We start from the raw sequence: 17,493 nt of genomic DNA on the forward strand, positions 1-17,493 counted from the left end.
TAAATTTATTTTGCCAAAATAGTTGTATCTATTTTTAACATTTATAAATGTGTGTTTGTGCTTCTTAACAGATAAAATAGATGCACTCAATCATTTCCGAAGATCACTTTATGAATGATCCATCAGAAACGCGTCTTTCTCCATTCCAGTGAAAGATGACTTAAAAAACCCAAAGTATCTGGGTTTTGTTGGTGACAGTACAATCTTTTCTGGAGAGCTGTTTGACAATTATGATGTCAAAATGTGTATACTATGTTACCCTCGGCCCCAGTCATACCATGTGTTCCTTAATCTAGAGTAAAATATGTACACAAAAATGCTAACAGTAGCATTTTTCTTTTGAAATCTTGAAAAATAGTTCACGAAAAAAGGACTAGTTAAGAAAATTGTTGTATCAAAAACAATGGGATATAAATGCTAGTAGATCCTCTGCAGCCAATAAAAAGTAAAGATGTGGCCGGCTGCGATGGCTCATGCCTGTAATACCAGCGCTCTGGGAGGCCAAGGTAGGCAGATTACGAGGTCAGGAAATCGAGACCATCCTGGCCAATAGGGTGAAAACCTGTCTCTACCAAAAATGCAAAAAGTAGCTGGGCATGGTGGTGTGTGCCTATAGTCGCAGCTCCTTGGGAGGCTGAGGCAGGAGAATTGCTTGTACCTGGGAGGCAGAGGTTGCAGTGAGCCCAGATCGTGCCACTGCACTCCAGTCTGGTGACAGAGCAAGACTCTGTCTCAAAAAAAAAAAAAAAAAAGTAAAGATGCTCAGATCAAAGCAGGCCAAGAGGCTCCCAGAAAGACTGATAAAATATCTAATTGACAAACTAATACATTAGAACATAATGAGAGGAGATTACAGAGCTTGTGAAGAGTTTGGGGATAAATTAGTAATAAGTACATAAAAACCGAGCAAATAAAAAAGAAAACTATAGGGAAAACAGTTTGTTCCTGGCTTATTCACAAATGACATTTATATAGTCATAATAATGTAACACTAAATATTAATGTAACCAAAATTATGATATCATTACATTGAGTTCCAGGGGGTGTTACGGGAAATGTATACATTGTATGACGGAAGAAAAGGAGTAAAAACATCTAAACTCTCATCTCTGCCCATCACCCAACAATGGAAAGTCAATACATGATTACTAAAATTAGAAAATCAAAAAGCAGCAATATAAGGATATTATTTAGAAATACCAAAGAATCAACCAAAACAGTTGAAAGGGGTTTCTCAAATCTAGGGAGGACAATGGGGAGGATGATATATTTTGTCACATGTCTTATAACTCCTATTTAAAGAAATAAGAATCAGTTACCTGGAATCTTCCAATATGTCCCTGTAGCTCCATTAGAGACCCTTCATTTACATCGACATCAAGTTCACTTAATATCCCTATAAAATAAATGTAGAATGCTTTAAAATATAGTATTATAATAAACAAAACATTAAAAACTAGGAAGAAAGGTTCTAGTATTTTATATTCTTCATGTACATGAAGATATTCTTGCCATAGAAGTGTTGAGAACTATGATTTTACAAAGACTGTAAGTGCCTTTTATATATTAATAACAGCATCAGCATATGTGCATTCATATGCAATCTAAAATGTAGAGTGAATTGATTTTAAAAGGCATTTTTAGTTTTCCAGGAAAATCTCATTTTTTTATAATAAAAGTAATTTTCTAAATTACTTTCCCATAAAGGAGTTTTTAGAATATATAACACTAAGAATAAAATGCATTTCTTTTTAACACCTCTAAATATATATCATTTGATTTTTCTTTTCCCCTAGGCAAAGTACAATTTACAAAGAAAACAAAAACATTTCTATTCAACTTCTCAGTTTGGACCCATTACAAAATTCCTAAATCGAAATGACTCACCTCTAATAGTGCCATAGCCTCTCCTTATCTTATCAAGGAAAAAAGAAAGATTTTTCTTTCTTTCTTTTTTTGAGACAGAGTCCCGCTCTGTTGCCCAGACAGAAGTGCAATGACGTGATCTTGGCTCAGTGCAACCTCCATCTCCTGGGCTCGAGCGATTCTCCTGCCTCAGCTTCCCGAGCAGCTGGGATTACAGGCATGTGCCACTATGCCTGGCTAATTTTTGTATTTTTAGTAGAGATGGGGTTTCACTATGGTGGTCAGGCTGGTCTTGAACTCCTGACCTTATGATCCACCCTCCTAGGCCTCCCAACTGGCATTACAGGCGTGAGCCACTGCGCTCAGCCCACCTCTCTCAATTTCTAATGAGCCTGAAAGTGACCCTAACACGTCATTCTCCCCATGAGTTTGTTTCCTTGTTCCTTCACTAGTCATGCTAAGGGACACCCATCTAAACCTATCCTAGCCACTCTAACTTTGTGTGTGTTTTCAGATTCCTTTAATTCATATTGTACTCACTTCCAAGCAGATTCCATAGCACATAAAACCAAAAACCTGATCCTTCTCGCCTCAAAATGACAAGCCATCCTCTTTTTAGATTAGCTCAGCCCTCAATACAAACTGACAGAAAACCCTACGATCTGGTGCATGCGGGCTCATTATACCTCGCCTGTCCCTCACGGCTTCACCAGAGCCTATGCCATCTTACCTTCAACTCCTCTTAGAGTCTGCTCCCAGAATCGCTTTCTCTTCTACCATACTAAAATCTACCCTGCCACAGAAGAGTTTTCCTATTTGAAAATAGGCTCAAGTCTTTCTTGTACTTCAAAACAAAACAAAACCAAGCAAAAACTTGGTTAGTATCAATTTTTTGAAAGTCGTTCTTCAGTTGCTGCTTGTATTTGTAATTCTTATACCCTCCTTGCCCATCTGAACTCCTTGACACCTGGATTTTGTACCTAACACTATCATGAAGCTAAGACTTGTTCCTCTTTGTCCTCAAACTTGCTGAACTCTGCACCAAGTATTGCTGTTCCAAAGTTCACTTTCCCCTACGTGTCAACTGCTGCCGCAATTTAAAAGGACCTCCAATTCTCAGGTTCTATAAGAGCTTTCTGTTAAATGCTATCTAACTACTCTATATTTATCACTCTCGACTCCAAAATACTTTTCAGAATATCTGTGAGCCAGCTGGGCATGGTGGCTCACATCTATATTCCCAGCACGTTGGGAGGCTGAGGTGTGGGAGGACTGCTTGATTCTAGGAGTTTGAGACCAGCATGGTCTCAATATAAGACCTCGTCTTTACTTGAAAAAATAAATTTAATTAAAAAATATAGATAGATATAGATATAGATATAGATACACACACACACACGTATGTATGTATGTATCTGTGAGTCACAGAAACTAAACTGACCTGCTGATAAGATTTGTGGAGGTACAACATACATAGTGGTGGGCTAGGCAGCATGGGAGGTACAAAGTTACAAACAGAACTGCAATCTAATGGGAGCATTTAAGACAAACACGTATAGTAAATTATAGGATAATACAAGGGCTGTGCTGTGCACAACAGGGTTGATAGGACTATGATTTGTTTAAAAGTGTTTTTAAAAAATTGGGAGGGTATTTGGCATTATTTTTAACAAAAATTTAAAGCACTTATAATTCTGATCAAGTACTGCCAGGAATTTATCAAGTCTATCAGTTCAAATGAACAAAAACGGGGCCAGATGCAGTGGCTCACACCTGTAAACCCAACACTTTGGAAAGCTGAGGCAGGAGGATTGCTTGAGGCCAGGAGATTGAGACCAGCCTGGGTAACATAGCGAGACCTTGTCTCAACAACAAAAAATTTAAAAAGTAATCAAAAACAAATGTACAAAAATATAGATGAATACATATGTATATACATAGCTAAATAGATAAGTACACACACACAAATTCACAAAGTTATTAAATGCCACACTGTTTAAAATTTTAAGAAGCTTGGAAACAGTCAAGATGTCCTAGAATCTGATTACAAAACAAAGGACTAGTTGGGCGTGGTGGTACATGCCGTATTCTTAGCTATTTGGGAGGCTGAGGCAGGAGAATCATTTGAGCCCAGGAGTTCCAGCTACGATTGTGCCACTGCACTCCAGCCTGGGTGACAGAGTAAGACCCAGTCTCTAAAACAAATAGACCAGGTGTGGTGGCTCATGCCTGTAATTCCAACACTTTGGAAAACTGAGGTGGGAGGAATGCTTGAGGCCAGGAGTTCAAGAACACCTGGGCAACATAGCAAGACCCTGTCTCTACAAAAAATAAAAATTAGCTTGGTATGACAGCATGTGCCTATAGTCCTGCTTAATCAAGAGGCTGAGGCAGGAGGATCACTTGACCTAGGTAGGACAAGGCTGCAGTGAACCATGGTTGCAGCTTTGCACTCCAGCCTGGGTGACAAGAGTGAGACCCTGTCTCAATAAAACTAAAAACAAACAAATAAAACAAGGATCTGGTCAACTGTCTCACAACTGGAAAACTAGGGAGTCAATTAAAAAGAATGGGCAAGAGCTATAGATGCTGATGAGAAAAAAAAAATCTCATGAAGATCCTGCAATTTACAGAAGTACATTGAGAGAGTCATTAGTTAAGTCCTGGGAAAAATTAAAAAAAAAAAAAAAAAAACATTAGAAGTTACACCCCACAACACTATAGGATCTTAGTAGAAGCAAGAAGGGTGGCCTGACTTGGTAGCATCTCAGGACACTGGAATGAATTCCACAGGCTGGGTGGAATGCACTCTGGGATCTCCTTGAAAGAAGCACAAGCTCCAAGTAATTCAGCAGTGACTATACTCAGTCCTGGCCAACTCTCAACCTCCCTCAACCAAGAGGGCTTAGCCACCGAGACAGCCCAGACAAAAAAAAAATATTGGGGATTATAGGGTGTATTCAGAGGTTGCCTCAGACTTCTCCAAAGCAACATAAAAATGGAGGTAGTGTAGCCTAGTAGTTACGTATGTAGGTTCAAAAGCCATCCTGCCTGGGAAACTCTATATACTACCCAGCATTATCTGTGTGACTTTGGAAAATTAACGTCTCTGTGCCTCTGCCTCCTCATCTGTAAAATGTGGATAATGACAGTTCTGCCTCCTAAGACTGCTGTGTCTTCCAATCAGTTAACATGTCAAGTATTTAAAACAGTACCTGGCACATAAATGCTTAATAAATGCCAGCTACTATCATTTATATTACATATTCTAAGCAAAAGAAAATCATAATCGGCCGTACTCTCATTCAAGAACAAAGGCAACCTTTAGACATTCTTAAACATTAGAGAATTTCGGAAATATGAGACAGCATGTTTTTTATTGAGGGAAGGAACCGCAATGCAAATTAAAAATACCAAGAGATAAATCAAAAGAAAGAACTCGTGAATGGTGACACCATGGTGGGGAAGATAACTGGTGTTCTGCCGGGAATTCATGTAAATGTACAGCTAAAACTAAGTAGCTGAGGATATTATGGTTGTATAATAGATGTAAATATTACCAAACCTGACAAGGTTAAAATGATATAAGCAAACATTATCTGAGGGTGGCAGAGGAAGTGTAAAAGAACTCACCATTTTATCTTTCCCATCAGGAAGTTAACTGATTCTAAAATTTACATGTAGTAAAGAAATTATAAGAAGGGGGAGTAACCAAAATATCTTAATAATGTTTCGTAATGTTTTTTTCCTTGTTCACAGTGATCTTTTAAAAGGTGATGTACACTAGTAGTAAAGAAACATTTGTCTGGAATTTGGCAGTTCTTTCCATTTCTTAATCAATTAGATTTTTGTCTGTTAAATTCATGTAAAATTAAATATTTGTTTTTTAAAACAGCATGTAAAAGGTCATCCTATTCTCATTAATTACCTCTGCATGTTTCTGTTCCTTTCTCTGTCTCCCTCTCTCTCTCAAATGTACATACACAGAGCAATGTTTGAAAATATATCAAATGTAAACATTTGGGAATTTCTAGGTGGTGAGATTTTGAGTGTTAGTTAACTTTTTGAATATTTTTATAATGAGCACATATCTTTAAAAAAAAAAAAAAAGAGAGACAAAATCTTGCTCTGTTGCCCAGACTGGAGTACAGTGGCATAATCTTGGCTCACTTTAGACTTGACCTTCCCAGCTCAAGTAATCCTCTTACCTCAACCTCCCAAGTAGCCAGGACCACAGGTGAACCCTCCAACACCCAGCTAAATTTTTTTTATTTTTTGTAGAGACAGGATCTCTTCATGTTGCCAAGCTGGTCTTGAACCCTTGGCCTCAAGCAATCCTCCTGCCTCAGCCTTCCAAAGTGATGGGATCACAGGAATGAGCCACCACACCCAGCCAAGCTTGTATCATTTTTATAAACATAAACTTATTACTTAAATAAAGGCTCTGTTAGCAATACAAATTTCAAATAAGTCATATATAGCTGCAAAGTAAAAAAAAACCTCATTCTATTAATTTATGTGTCTGTAAAGAATTATTGAAAGTCCTTTCAACATAATCAACTCACCAGGAAGTGCTGCTTTACTTATAATTCCTGTCAGTAGAGCCAATTCCTGCAAAGACCCAGCACTAATATCCTGACAGCGCAGAATTGCTTGTATGGTATCAGAATGTGAAATAAGAAACTGCAATACCTGTCATTGAAAAGGAAGAAAAATAGGAAAAACAGAGGTAGAAGTAGAAAATTATATTATAAATGTATAGTTCATCTCATAAAAAAAAGCAAGTAATTCAATTAATGAGGATGAATAACAGATAAGCAATTGTTTTCTGCACTTACATATTTATTTCTTCAGGAAGTAAACATTTAAAAATTCACAAGACTAAGGGATTATTTTAAAGTTTATAAGTTAGCACATTTGGAGACTACTGTAGAAGAATATAATATAACTTAGAACTACTGTATGAAAACTATTATTTGACCCCTTTTTTCTTACTTTTATTGTTAGGCCAAATTAAGAATTTAAAATGAGTGAGTATAAAAATGACGACTGAATTCAAGAAGTCGCTCTATGAAAGTGTAACTATCATGACATGGGGAAAAATCACATAAAAGCTTTTGTCTAATTCTCCTTTTTTAAAAAATTTTAATTTGTATTATTATATATTAGAGGTAGGGGCCAGGCACGGTGGCTCACACCTGTAATCCCAGCACTCTGGGAGGCCAGGATGGGCGGATCACTTGAGGTCAGGAGTTTCAGACCAGCCTGGCCAACATGGTGAAATGCCATCTCTATTAAAAATACAAAAATTAGCCAGGTGTGGTGGTGCACATCTGTAATTCCAGCTACTCAAGAGGCTGAGGCATGAAAATCACCTGAACCTGGGAGGTGGAGGTTACAGTGAGCTGGAATCGTGCCACTGCACTCCAGCCTGGGTGACAAAGTGAGACTCTGTCTCATAAAAAAGAGAGATATAATCTCGCTATGTTGCCCAGTCTGGGCTCAAATTCCTGGGCTAAAGTGATCCTCCCACTTTGGCTTCCCAAAGTGCTGGGATTACAGGTATGAGCCACCGCACCTGGCCATAATTCTCTTTTTGATGTGTTTTAAAAAAAAGGAGATATAAATCCTGACCTCCAAACTCTACCCTTCCACCATGGCATTTTACAGTGTATACTCATGAAGGCCTCTCTCAGTATTTTGACTTAGGAATATCTCAACTACCTTACAAACATTTTAAAGATTATATGCTAAAACAAGCCAAGGATGTGAATCACTTAGAATTATGATCATTTTTATTTTTTAATACAGATTCCCAGCCTAAGCTTAAAATGCATGGTCACAGAACTCAGTCATCTGTGCTTTTCTAAGAGGCTCCTCAGGTGATTCTGCTTCAGTCAATACAAGATTGGTGTTAGGGAACCAATGTCTTGTATCATAATGTCCCATTTCTACTAAAAAATCTTAATCTCAATCTAGGAGAAGACAAGCAAAGTCTCTGAGTTTTAAAGTACTAACTTGAAGACCACACAGGCCTAAAAGAGGTAGGCCGGGCGCAGTGGCTCATGCCTGTAATCCCAGCACTTTGGGAGGCCAAGGTGGGTGGACCACCTGAGGTTGGGAGTTTGAGACCAGCCTGACCAACATGATGAAACCCCCTCTCTACTAAAAATACAAAATTAGCCAGGCATGGTGATGCGGTTGTAATTCCAGCTACTCAGGAGGCTGAGGCAGCAGAATCGCTTGCACCAAGGAGGCGGAGGTTGCGGTGAGCTGAGATCGTGCCATTGCACTCCCGTCTGGGCAACAAGAGCAAAACTCCGTCTCAAAAAACAAAAACAAAACAGAAGTAAAACATCAACCCAGACTGCTACGGTATAAAATAAAGTACCACTTTAGAAGAGCAGTATCTACCCTGGTGAGATGGCCTAAGGCCTAACGGTAGAGAAAGCAGAAAAATGACCAGAAATCAAAGTGTTTTAGGACACAGTTCCAAAATATAATGAAGCAATACAATAAAAGGTTGCAGATTCATAATGATAAGCCTAATTAATCAGTAAAAGGCTAAATTACATATACTACTATTAATCTGGAAAAATGTGTCTGTTGGAATGTTGGAGTGTTTCACTGAAAAGCAACCAAAATAAAATTAATTTCTGGTGTTTAAAAATTTTTGATAGCAAAATCACTCATTTAAATTATTTCATTCTCTAACATATATAAATGTGGCATTACCATCTGTCTTTTGTGTTCTCTGCAAGGCCTAGCATAGCCCCCTTTCAATAAATATCTGGTTAAATTACATTTTAGAAACCAGCTTATTCCTATCACAATAACTGCTTTCTTTCATAGGAGAACAAATTTCAATCTCTTGTTTTCTATCTCATGATTCTATTAATTAGCTACAATGTTTCATTCAAACAAAAGTACAAAAATGGGTCAATGAAGTTAAGAACAAAGTACAGGGGCCTGTTTTCTCTACCCAGCTCTGCCATAAAAGTTAGGACTAACGTAAATTCACTTAAGCTTTCTATGTGTAAGGTTTCTGTGCTTGTAAAATGAGGATTTTGCTCTAGACAATATCTAAACAAAGGGTTCACCTTACCTGCCCTGCTGCCTGCAAGTGCTGGGCCATACTAGACGTAAGGATGACCTGGCACAGCTGGAGAGCTGGGAGGAGAATCTGGCGGTAGCGATCCACTGGGGTAGGGATGAACATTGGTGGGTCTCTCATGCCAAACATGCTTGATTCATTTCACCCAAACAAGAAGAAAACATTCCAAGAATATACTTTAGGCAACTCCTTAACATTGACATGGCAAATAAATCACTGCCAGCTGATTAAGATGTAAAGCTACTAGTGAGTACTCTGCATCCCATATATATATCTGCGGGCCAAAAAAAGATCTGTCTTCCTAAATTCATACCTTAGTTAGTAAAAACAGTTATTTGAATTCCAAAAAATCTTATCAAGGAAAACCTATGTAATTTGACAAGAAAATGCTTGAAACTTCCCAAACATTTTTATTCTTCTCTAAATGCTCCCTTGGGCCATGTAGGCTCTAAGTAAGAAACAGATTTAAAAAGTTACTTTCCCTAAAATTCCCTCTCTTCTATCCAAGCCAAAAATGCACTATACTATCCATGGTATAGGGGGAGTACTGCTTATCCAAAATGCTTGATACCAGCAGTGTTGCAGACTTTTTTGGATTTTGAAATATTTGCATTATACATACTTACTGGTTGAGCATCCCTAATCTGAAAATCCAAAATCCAAATTGCTCCAGTGACCACTTCCTTTGAGCACCATATTGGCACTCAGAAAGTTCAGGATTTAGGAGCATTGCAGATTTCAGATTTTCAGATTAGAGAAGCTCAATCTGTATAAAAATAAAACAAGATTTAAGAGTTAAAATGAGGCTGTAAAATCACTTAACCTTTAAGAGTAGGTCTCAGAGCACTGTATTAGTAAAATAATATTTATTGTAAATGTTTATATTTAAATTTTTAGACCAAAAAAATGGCTGCCTATTGAAAGGGAATGAAAGCAGAATATGAAAATAAAATAAGAGAGAGGCTTTGCACAGACAAGTGATAATAACATGCCATGAACTAAAGATATTTAACAACCCACTTTACCTAAGGTGAAGGTAATAACTCTCAGGTTTGAAACTTTAGACAGCAATACTAAAATAAATGCTTTTCCCTCGGAGGTAAAACAAGCCTAAAAAATTCTAACATTCAAGTTTGAAATAGAACCCTTTAAAACAATTACTAAACTCAAACTAAGTATCATTTACTTCTAGGAAGGTATGCTATGCTGTCTGCATAACAATGCTGCAGTCATGTAAACAAAAGAGAAAAAAAAATCAAATCAAATTTTCTACATTCAAATTGAACTAAGAAATCAGCTGAAAAGCTCAAAACTTGAAAACAATTCCATTTGAAGCTTTTGAATTAGCAAGCAGTAAGCAAACTATTGAAATAAGAAAAAAATACGTAAAATCTGAAATCCTGCAACAGGAAATCCATAACAAATTATATGATTTTACTACAACTCTAAAAGACAGTATAACTGAAAACAAGTATTTCTAATGAACAAAACAATAACATTGGGAAAGTACACATTTACTATTCTCTCCCATTCCACCTACTTTTTCCCTTATTAGCAACTTCCATTTATTAGTAAATGACAAGGGCACAACATGACCAAAAAAACCCACATCAATATGAAACAAGAATTGCTAAGTGACAAAATTGTGTTTGGAATTTGTTTTCCCTCTTAATAATCCTTTAGTGGGAGTTTAACCAAACTAATCTATATAGACACTTACCTCTGCGGGTCCGTTTCTGGGCGCATGTCATAGACTTGGCATTGAGCTAGTCTCACAATCACCCCTGATCTTAGCAGCTCTAAAGCACCCTGCTGTATCTTTGCCACTCTTGTGAGAAATGCCTGAGGAGTTACACAAGAAAAATCATCAGTGCTGAAATCATGTCCAAGGGTCTCACAGAAAAGTGAAACACTCTCACGGCACATTTCTCATCTTCAGTTTTCACTGAATAGAAATCTGGGCTAGTGACCAGGTTACATTATACCACTTTCTTCCTATGATTTTCATGAGGACTCAGTGGTACAACATATCTGAAGTGCCCAAGGACAGTAGCTTGCACAATTCAAGTACTCATTTACAGTGTGGGTTATGTTATTACCATGTGGACCCATGGAGGGCAAGGAATTTTGTCTGTTTTGCTAACAGCTGTGTCTCCAGTACCTAGTGCCATGCCTGCCATTTTGCAGGTATTTAATAAATACGTGTTAAATAAATGAAGGAGGAAAAAGAAGTAAATGAAAAATCTAAGACTTCAGTGCTTCTATTATTGCAACATTTGTGATCCTTTTAAGCAGGGGGAAATCGAAATTAAAACAATTTGCAGGCAAAGAAACAATTAATTATATACTATATTGAAAATGCTGTGTTTAGAATAGAAACAGCATATCTACATGGAAATTTTCAACAGGCAACTACTATAGTCTGAATCGTATTGTGAGAGGACAATTTTGTTCTGTCCTCATGGAGCACTGGCTGTCATATTACCATCATGAGCAACCCGAGTGAGTGAGGGAAGCAGGAGTCCTGTTATCCAGCTAGCCCTTTGAGGATCATTTCACCCATCTATTGCACAGTAGGAAGATTCCTAAGTTTAAAACTCCTTTAAAAAAGGATTCTAGCTTATGATAGAAATATTCAAAATGTATGCCACATTAATTTTCTTTAATACTTCTATAGCCAAGAGAAAATGACTTCTTGATCTAACATCAAATGTCTAGAAAGCCTTACCATTTTAGATTCATAAGTATAAAGTGCTTTTAAAAGGGGAGGCTGTGGTGTAAGTAAGCTCTGCAAAGTACGGTCATCTTCTACCAAGCTGTCTACAAGGACCTTCAAGTAGCCACTGTTAGAAAGATACAAAAGCCACTGCTGCTGTTTATCCACAGAGACAATCCGATCAAGTAGAGCCAGGGCCAGCATCTAAAGGAAGAATAAATTAAAGTCCAAAACATGCAGATGCTACCAAAATCAACAACAGTAACTGCCTTTATCTGGAAATATGAAGAATATTTTTCATAAAGAGAATGTTGCTTGCAATAAAATTTCCTTTTTTTTTTTTAAGAAATTAAAAACTATGGATCTGAATCTCTATTTATCAATAAAGGAAAGCTCTCAGGTAAAGATTTATTTCCAAAACAAAACCTAACACATTAAAATAATGGGATTAGATATATATTTTAGTAGATTCTAACATTGCTTATTAGAAAAAAGAAATTTTTTTAACAGCAGTTTTTTTCTCATTGTAAAGTTTTATAATGCTCATTACAGAAAATACAGAAAACAAATAACTAGGCTGGACTCAGTGGCTCACCCCTGTAATCCCAACACTTTGGGAGGTAAAGGCAGGAGGATCACTTGAGGTCAGGAGTTTGAGACCAACCTGGCCAACATGGTGAAACTGCATCTCCACTAAAAATATATATTAAAAAAATTAACCCAGCATGGTGGTACGTGCCTGTAATCTCAGCTACTTGGGAGGCTGAGGCAGGAGAATTGCTTGAACCTGGGAGGCGCAGGTTGCAATGAGCTGAGAGCACGCCACTGCACTCCAGCCTGGGCGACAGAGTGAGACCCTATCTCAAAAAAAACAAAAAAAGAAAAGAAAAAGAACTCTACAATCTGATAATCACAGTTCATCCATTTTGGTCTGTTTCCTACCAGTATTTTTTCTATGCATACAAATACTTTTAAATTTTTAAAACATAACTAAAAGGTTATGACAGTTTATATTTTACCCTATTTTTAAAAATCCTATTACCTATGGTCTTCAAAAACACGATTTAATTGCTACATAACTTCGCTACATAATTTTCCATTAAGAAGTTATCTTCTCAAAAAAAAAAAAAGTTATTTTCTCATTGCATCATTACCAGTGTGCCACAATACAGTAAAGAAATATAAATGCAAATTCTCCATAAAGCATTTAGGCAAAGAAAGATATATTAAGTACAAGGCAATTTATTCCACATTATCTTAACCAAAGATCTTTATTAAGCAGCATTTCGACTGTTTCTACCAGCCAACCTCAAAATTAGTAAGAAGATAATCCCGAAAGGCAATTCTGAATTAAGATTCTAACAAAATTAAACAAGACATATGAATAAATAAAAGAGAAGTCCCAAATTATGGCAAATAAAAAAATACACTATATTATTAAAAAATTTCTTAATATGTACCATACATATTAAAAATTTAACCAATTTATTTCATTATATTTTTTACAGCAGGGTCTCACTCTGTAGCCCAGGCTGGAGTGCAGTGGCTCAATCACAGCTCACTGCAAGCAACCTCTGCCTCCTGGGCTCAAGTAATTCTCCCACCTCAGCCTCCAAAGAAACTGGGACTACAGGTGCATGCCACCATGGCTGGCTAATTTTTTGCATTTTTTGTAGAGATGGGGTTTCACCATGTTGCCCAAGCTAGTCTCAAACTCCTAGACTCAAGCAATCCACCCACCTCAGCCTTCCAAAGCGCTGAGAATACAGGCAGGAGCTACCACACTTAGCCATCCATCAGTTTCTATCTTAATAAGTCAAAATACTTATTCAATTCCAATACTAAATGAGAGCTGCTTTACCCTTCCAATCTCATGACCATCACAAGCATCTCGACAGACCACTTCCATGAGGGCAGCACCATAACTTTCAATAATGGCTATGTTTTCTCGCTGTAATTTGCTAAATACATCTTCAGGGGCGGTCAGCCTTTCCCACATGGTTTTCTTGGCTAAAAGGATTAAAACAGAAAAAAAAATCCAGTAAAAATTAGTTTAATAACTGAGTGATTATACCTTATACAGTAGGTGTGAGCTGAGAGAAGGAAAAAAAAAATGCAACCAAAAAAAATCCTTCCATTAATGTTTGTACACAAAGGCCCACTGACCAGCGGGTCCAAGCAGGTTAACTCTAATAACACAGTGCACTTATTTCATGCATAGTTCATAACACTAAGATAACAACTCTAGCAGGACAAGCATAAACCATTCTTAAAGAGATCAAAATGAATTACAAGACTCCATGACAACCAACATCCTGTATTTATCCTGCTAATCAAACTTTTATCTTTTGTTGAGATCTCTGAAAATTGCCAGGCACGGTGGGTCTCACACCTGTAATCCTAGCACTTTGGGAGGCCAAGGCTGGCAGATCACCTCAGGTCAGGAGTTCAAAACCAGCCTAGCCAATATGGTGAAACCCCATCTCCACTAAAAATACAAAAAATTAGTGGGGCGTGGTGGTGCATGCCTGTAATCCCAGCTACTGGGGTGGCTGAGGCAGGAGAATCGGTAGAACCCAGGAGGCGGAGGTTGCAGTGAGCTGAGATCATGCCACTGTACTCCAGCTTGGACTACAGAGTGAGACTCGTCACAAAAAAAAAAAAAAAATTTTTTTTTAGCTAGAAAGGATCAGGTACAATGTAGACAAAAATATGCTCCCCAAAACATCAGATATTTTTATTCCTTTTTTTCAGTTGAAGTATTTATTAAAAATAAAAGTGCCCCATTATTAAGGTAATTTAAATATACAATGATTATGAACAGTATGATCATACATTTTATGTAGACCCATAAACATATTCTTATGTAAGATTCTTTAAAAAGTTTCACAAATACATTAAATAAAGCAATAACTTGTATTTGAAATTAATCTCAATTTTTCCAACTACTACATAGCAGCAGTTTTTAAATTGGCATCTTGATGACTTCTTATTAAAAAAAAAACCTATTGTAGAGCCCCACCTGGTGGCTACGTGGTGACTTGGCTAATTCAACCAAGGAATGTTAAAAAAAAAAAAAAAAAAAAAAAAAAGCACACGCAAAGAAAAATGTGGGAGGTGCTGAGAGTGGAGAAATCCTCTCTTTTCTTAAAAGAAGCTTGTATTTGCTTAAAAAATTTCTCTGAACTATTCTGTTATTTTTTCTCACCTTACAGATATGCTTATGCATTATTTATGTGGGTGCTACATGCTTATAAATCTACCATTTGGCTATTACCTTCTTCCTATGTATAGCATAAAAAACAACCACCATAAGGATAATGAGATCAATTCAAACTTACACACACAGTGGTTTTTAACAGTCTATACAAAATAACACTCACAAAGGTGAAGAATGCAAAGAAAGTCCATTATCAGAAGGTGCTCTGACAACTTCTTAACAAATAGCAGAATAAGTCTGAATGGCTTGGTGATCGAACATCAAATGTCTATAAAGTATATGAAGTATTATATACTGATCTGTTGAACAGTTAATAACATTTTCATGACTTAAGTTTAGTCTCAATCAAAAATGCTAATTATATTTTAGGAAGAAGCATTTATCATTATTTTAATTATGCCTAACTTTTGACCAAGAAATTCCACTTCTTGGAATTTATCCAAAGAAAACCTCACTAGTACAAAAAGATACATGTATACTATTGATGAGTTGTACTGGAAAAGTCTCTGACTTGACTTTGACTCTATTAAAATAAAAATACATACTTTTTCACATGGAAATTCCACCATTAAGCATGCTTTTTGAGAAACAGAGGCATATTAAAAAAATTTGAAACCTGGGTGTGGTGGCTCACGCCTATAATCCCAGCACTCTGGGAGGCCCAGGGGGGTGGATCACAAGCTCAGGAGTTCAAGACCAGCCTGATCAACATGGTGAAATGCCATCTCTACTAAAAATACAAAAATTAGCTGGGCGTGGTGGTGTGCACCTGTAATTCCAGATACTCAGGAGGCTGAGGCAGGAGAATCACTTGAACCCAGGAGGCAGAGGCTGCAGTGAGCTGAGATAGCGCCACTGCACTCCAGCCTGGGCAACAGAGCGAGACTCTGTCTCCAAAAAAAAAAAAAAAAAAAAAAAAAAAAAAAAAGGGCTGTTAAGGGGCTGGGCGCAGTGGCTCATACCTGTAATCCCAGCACTTTGGGGGCTGTGGATCACCTGAAGTCAGGAGTTCAAGACCAGCCTGACCAACATGGTGAAAACGTTTGTCTCTACTAAAAATACAAAAAATCAGCCAGGCATGGTGGTGCACCTGTAATCCCAGTTGCTTGGGAGGCTGTGGCAGGAGATTGGCTTGAATGGAGGAGTTGGGTCCTGTAGTAAGCCAAGATTGCACCATTGCACTCCAGCCCAGGTGACAAGAGCAAAACTCTGTCTCAAAAAAAAAAAAAAATTAGAAACAATTTAAATGCCTATGAATAAGGAAAATGGCTAAATAAGTGTTTCATCCATATCATAAAATAACAGAGACTCTTTTGAGTTTCACTCTTGTTGCCCTGGCTGGAGTGCAGTGGTGTGATCTCAGCAACCTCAGCCTGATGGGTTCAAGTGATTCTCCTGCCTCAGCCTCCTGAGTAGCTGGGATTACAGATGCCTGCCACCACACCTGGCTAATTTTCTGTATTTTTAGTAGAGATGGGGTTTCATCATGTTAGCCAAGCTGGTCTTCAACTCCTGACCTCAGGTGATCCACCTGCTTTGGCCTCCCAAAGTGCTAGGATTACAGGCATGAGCCACTGTATCTGGCCAAGACATTTTAAAAGAAATCAACTAGATATATACTCTGATGTAGGTCAAAGAATACAAAGATGTTGGACCATTCTATGTAGAGCATACTATTCAGTGGGACTTGAGGCAAGTGAGGGAGTTACAGAAGTATATAAAGCTAAACAATTATTTGAGGGTTTTATAAAAAAATAGTACTCATGTACTACATAATTCTTAAAAACTAAACATTCTTCCTCAACTTTTGAGTAAGTGCTTTAAAAATGACACCAACATTCATTTATTACCGTTGTGATTAGTCAAAAGATGGAGAAGTGATTAGTCAAAAGATAGAGATTGGGAGAAGTAACCATCTCCCAATCCAGAAAAGATTAGGAGCTGATCTCATTCTACCTGCTTCTAAGGTGTCTGGTTCATCTGGTCTCTGGGCAATCTGTAAGTAATAAAGCAGAGAGCCATACAAGTGAGTCCTCACTCGTTGGAATCCACCACCTAGGGAGATTAGGAAGATGTCAAATGAAAATCTTTTCTCAATTAAAACAAATACAAAAGATATAATTTATAGAAAACTTAGATGTAAAAAACCTGTCTTCAAAATGAAGTCTAACAGTTTCTTCAATATGATGTGAAGTGAAGAATCTCCAATAGAAGCAAAACCCACTAATGGGTTTTCTGCTGGAATTGGTGAAGTGAAAGAACTATCAAGCATAAAAGCGTAATGGGCGTCCCCTGGTCCCGAGACTAATGTCTGCTTCTGTTCAGTGCGGACGGCCTGGCTTAGGTGAGCAGTCAGTGTGAACACTGCTCCGGCGACCACAGGCATTAACTCTTGCGCTGCTTCATCATCGAGTATCTTAAAGGACAAGGGCAAATTAGAGTGAGAATCTTACTTTCAGCTATAATCATTAACAAGTTTCACAGCTTTTTTTTTTTTTTTTTGGGACACAAGGTCTTGCTCTATCACCCACAATCTCAGCTCACTTCAGCCTTGAACTCCTGGGCTCAGGCGGTCTT

At 37.5% G+C, this 17,493-nt stretch overlaps 1 protein-coding gene across 2 annotated transcripts in view; it reads right to left on the minus strand.

The window, feature by feature from the left end:
- Positions 1-17,493, minus strand: part of NUP205 (nucleoporin 205) — an 88,676-nt gene that overhangs the window by 13,067 nt on the left and 58,116 nt on the right. For both annotated transcript variants that reach the window (XM_064373210.1, XM_064373208.1), the window contains exons 29-36: positions 17,065-17,332; positions 16,873-16,971; positions 13,558-13,706; positions 11,709-11,900; positions 10,701-10,822; positions 8,972-9,110; positions 6,432-6,558; positions 1,320-1,396 (exon numbers count right to left, since the gene is read on the minus strand). In XM_064373210.1, coding sequence (XP_064229280.1) covers positions 1,320-1,396; positions 6,432-6,558; positions 8,972-9,110; positions 10,701-10,822; positions 11,709-11,900; positions 13,558-13,706; positions 16,873-16,971; positions 17,065-17,332 — 1,173 coding nt within the window. The remainder of the gene's footprint in view (positions 1-1,319; positions 1,397-6,431; positions 6,559-8,971; positions 9,111-10,700; positions 10,823-11,708; positions 11,901-13,557; positions 13,707-16,872; positions 16,972-17,064; positions 17,333-17,493) is intronic.

This window comes from Aotus nancymaae, unplaced genomic scaffold, assembly GCF_030222135.1.
Source record: "Aotus nancymaae isolate 86718 unplaced genomic scaffold, 86718_ANA_hifiasm-v0.15.2.pri h1tg000002l, whole genome shotgun sequence".
NCBI classification, from domain to species: domain Eukaryota; kingdom Metazoa; phylum Chordata; class Mammalia; order Primates; family Aotidae; genus Aotus; species Aotus nancymaae.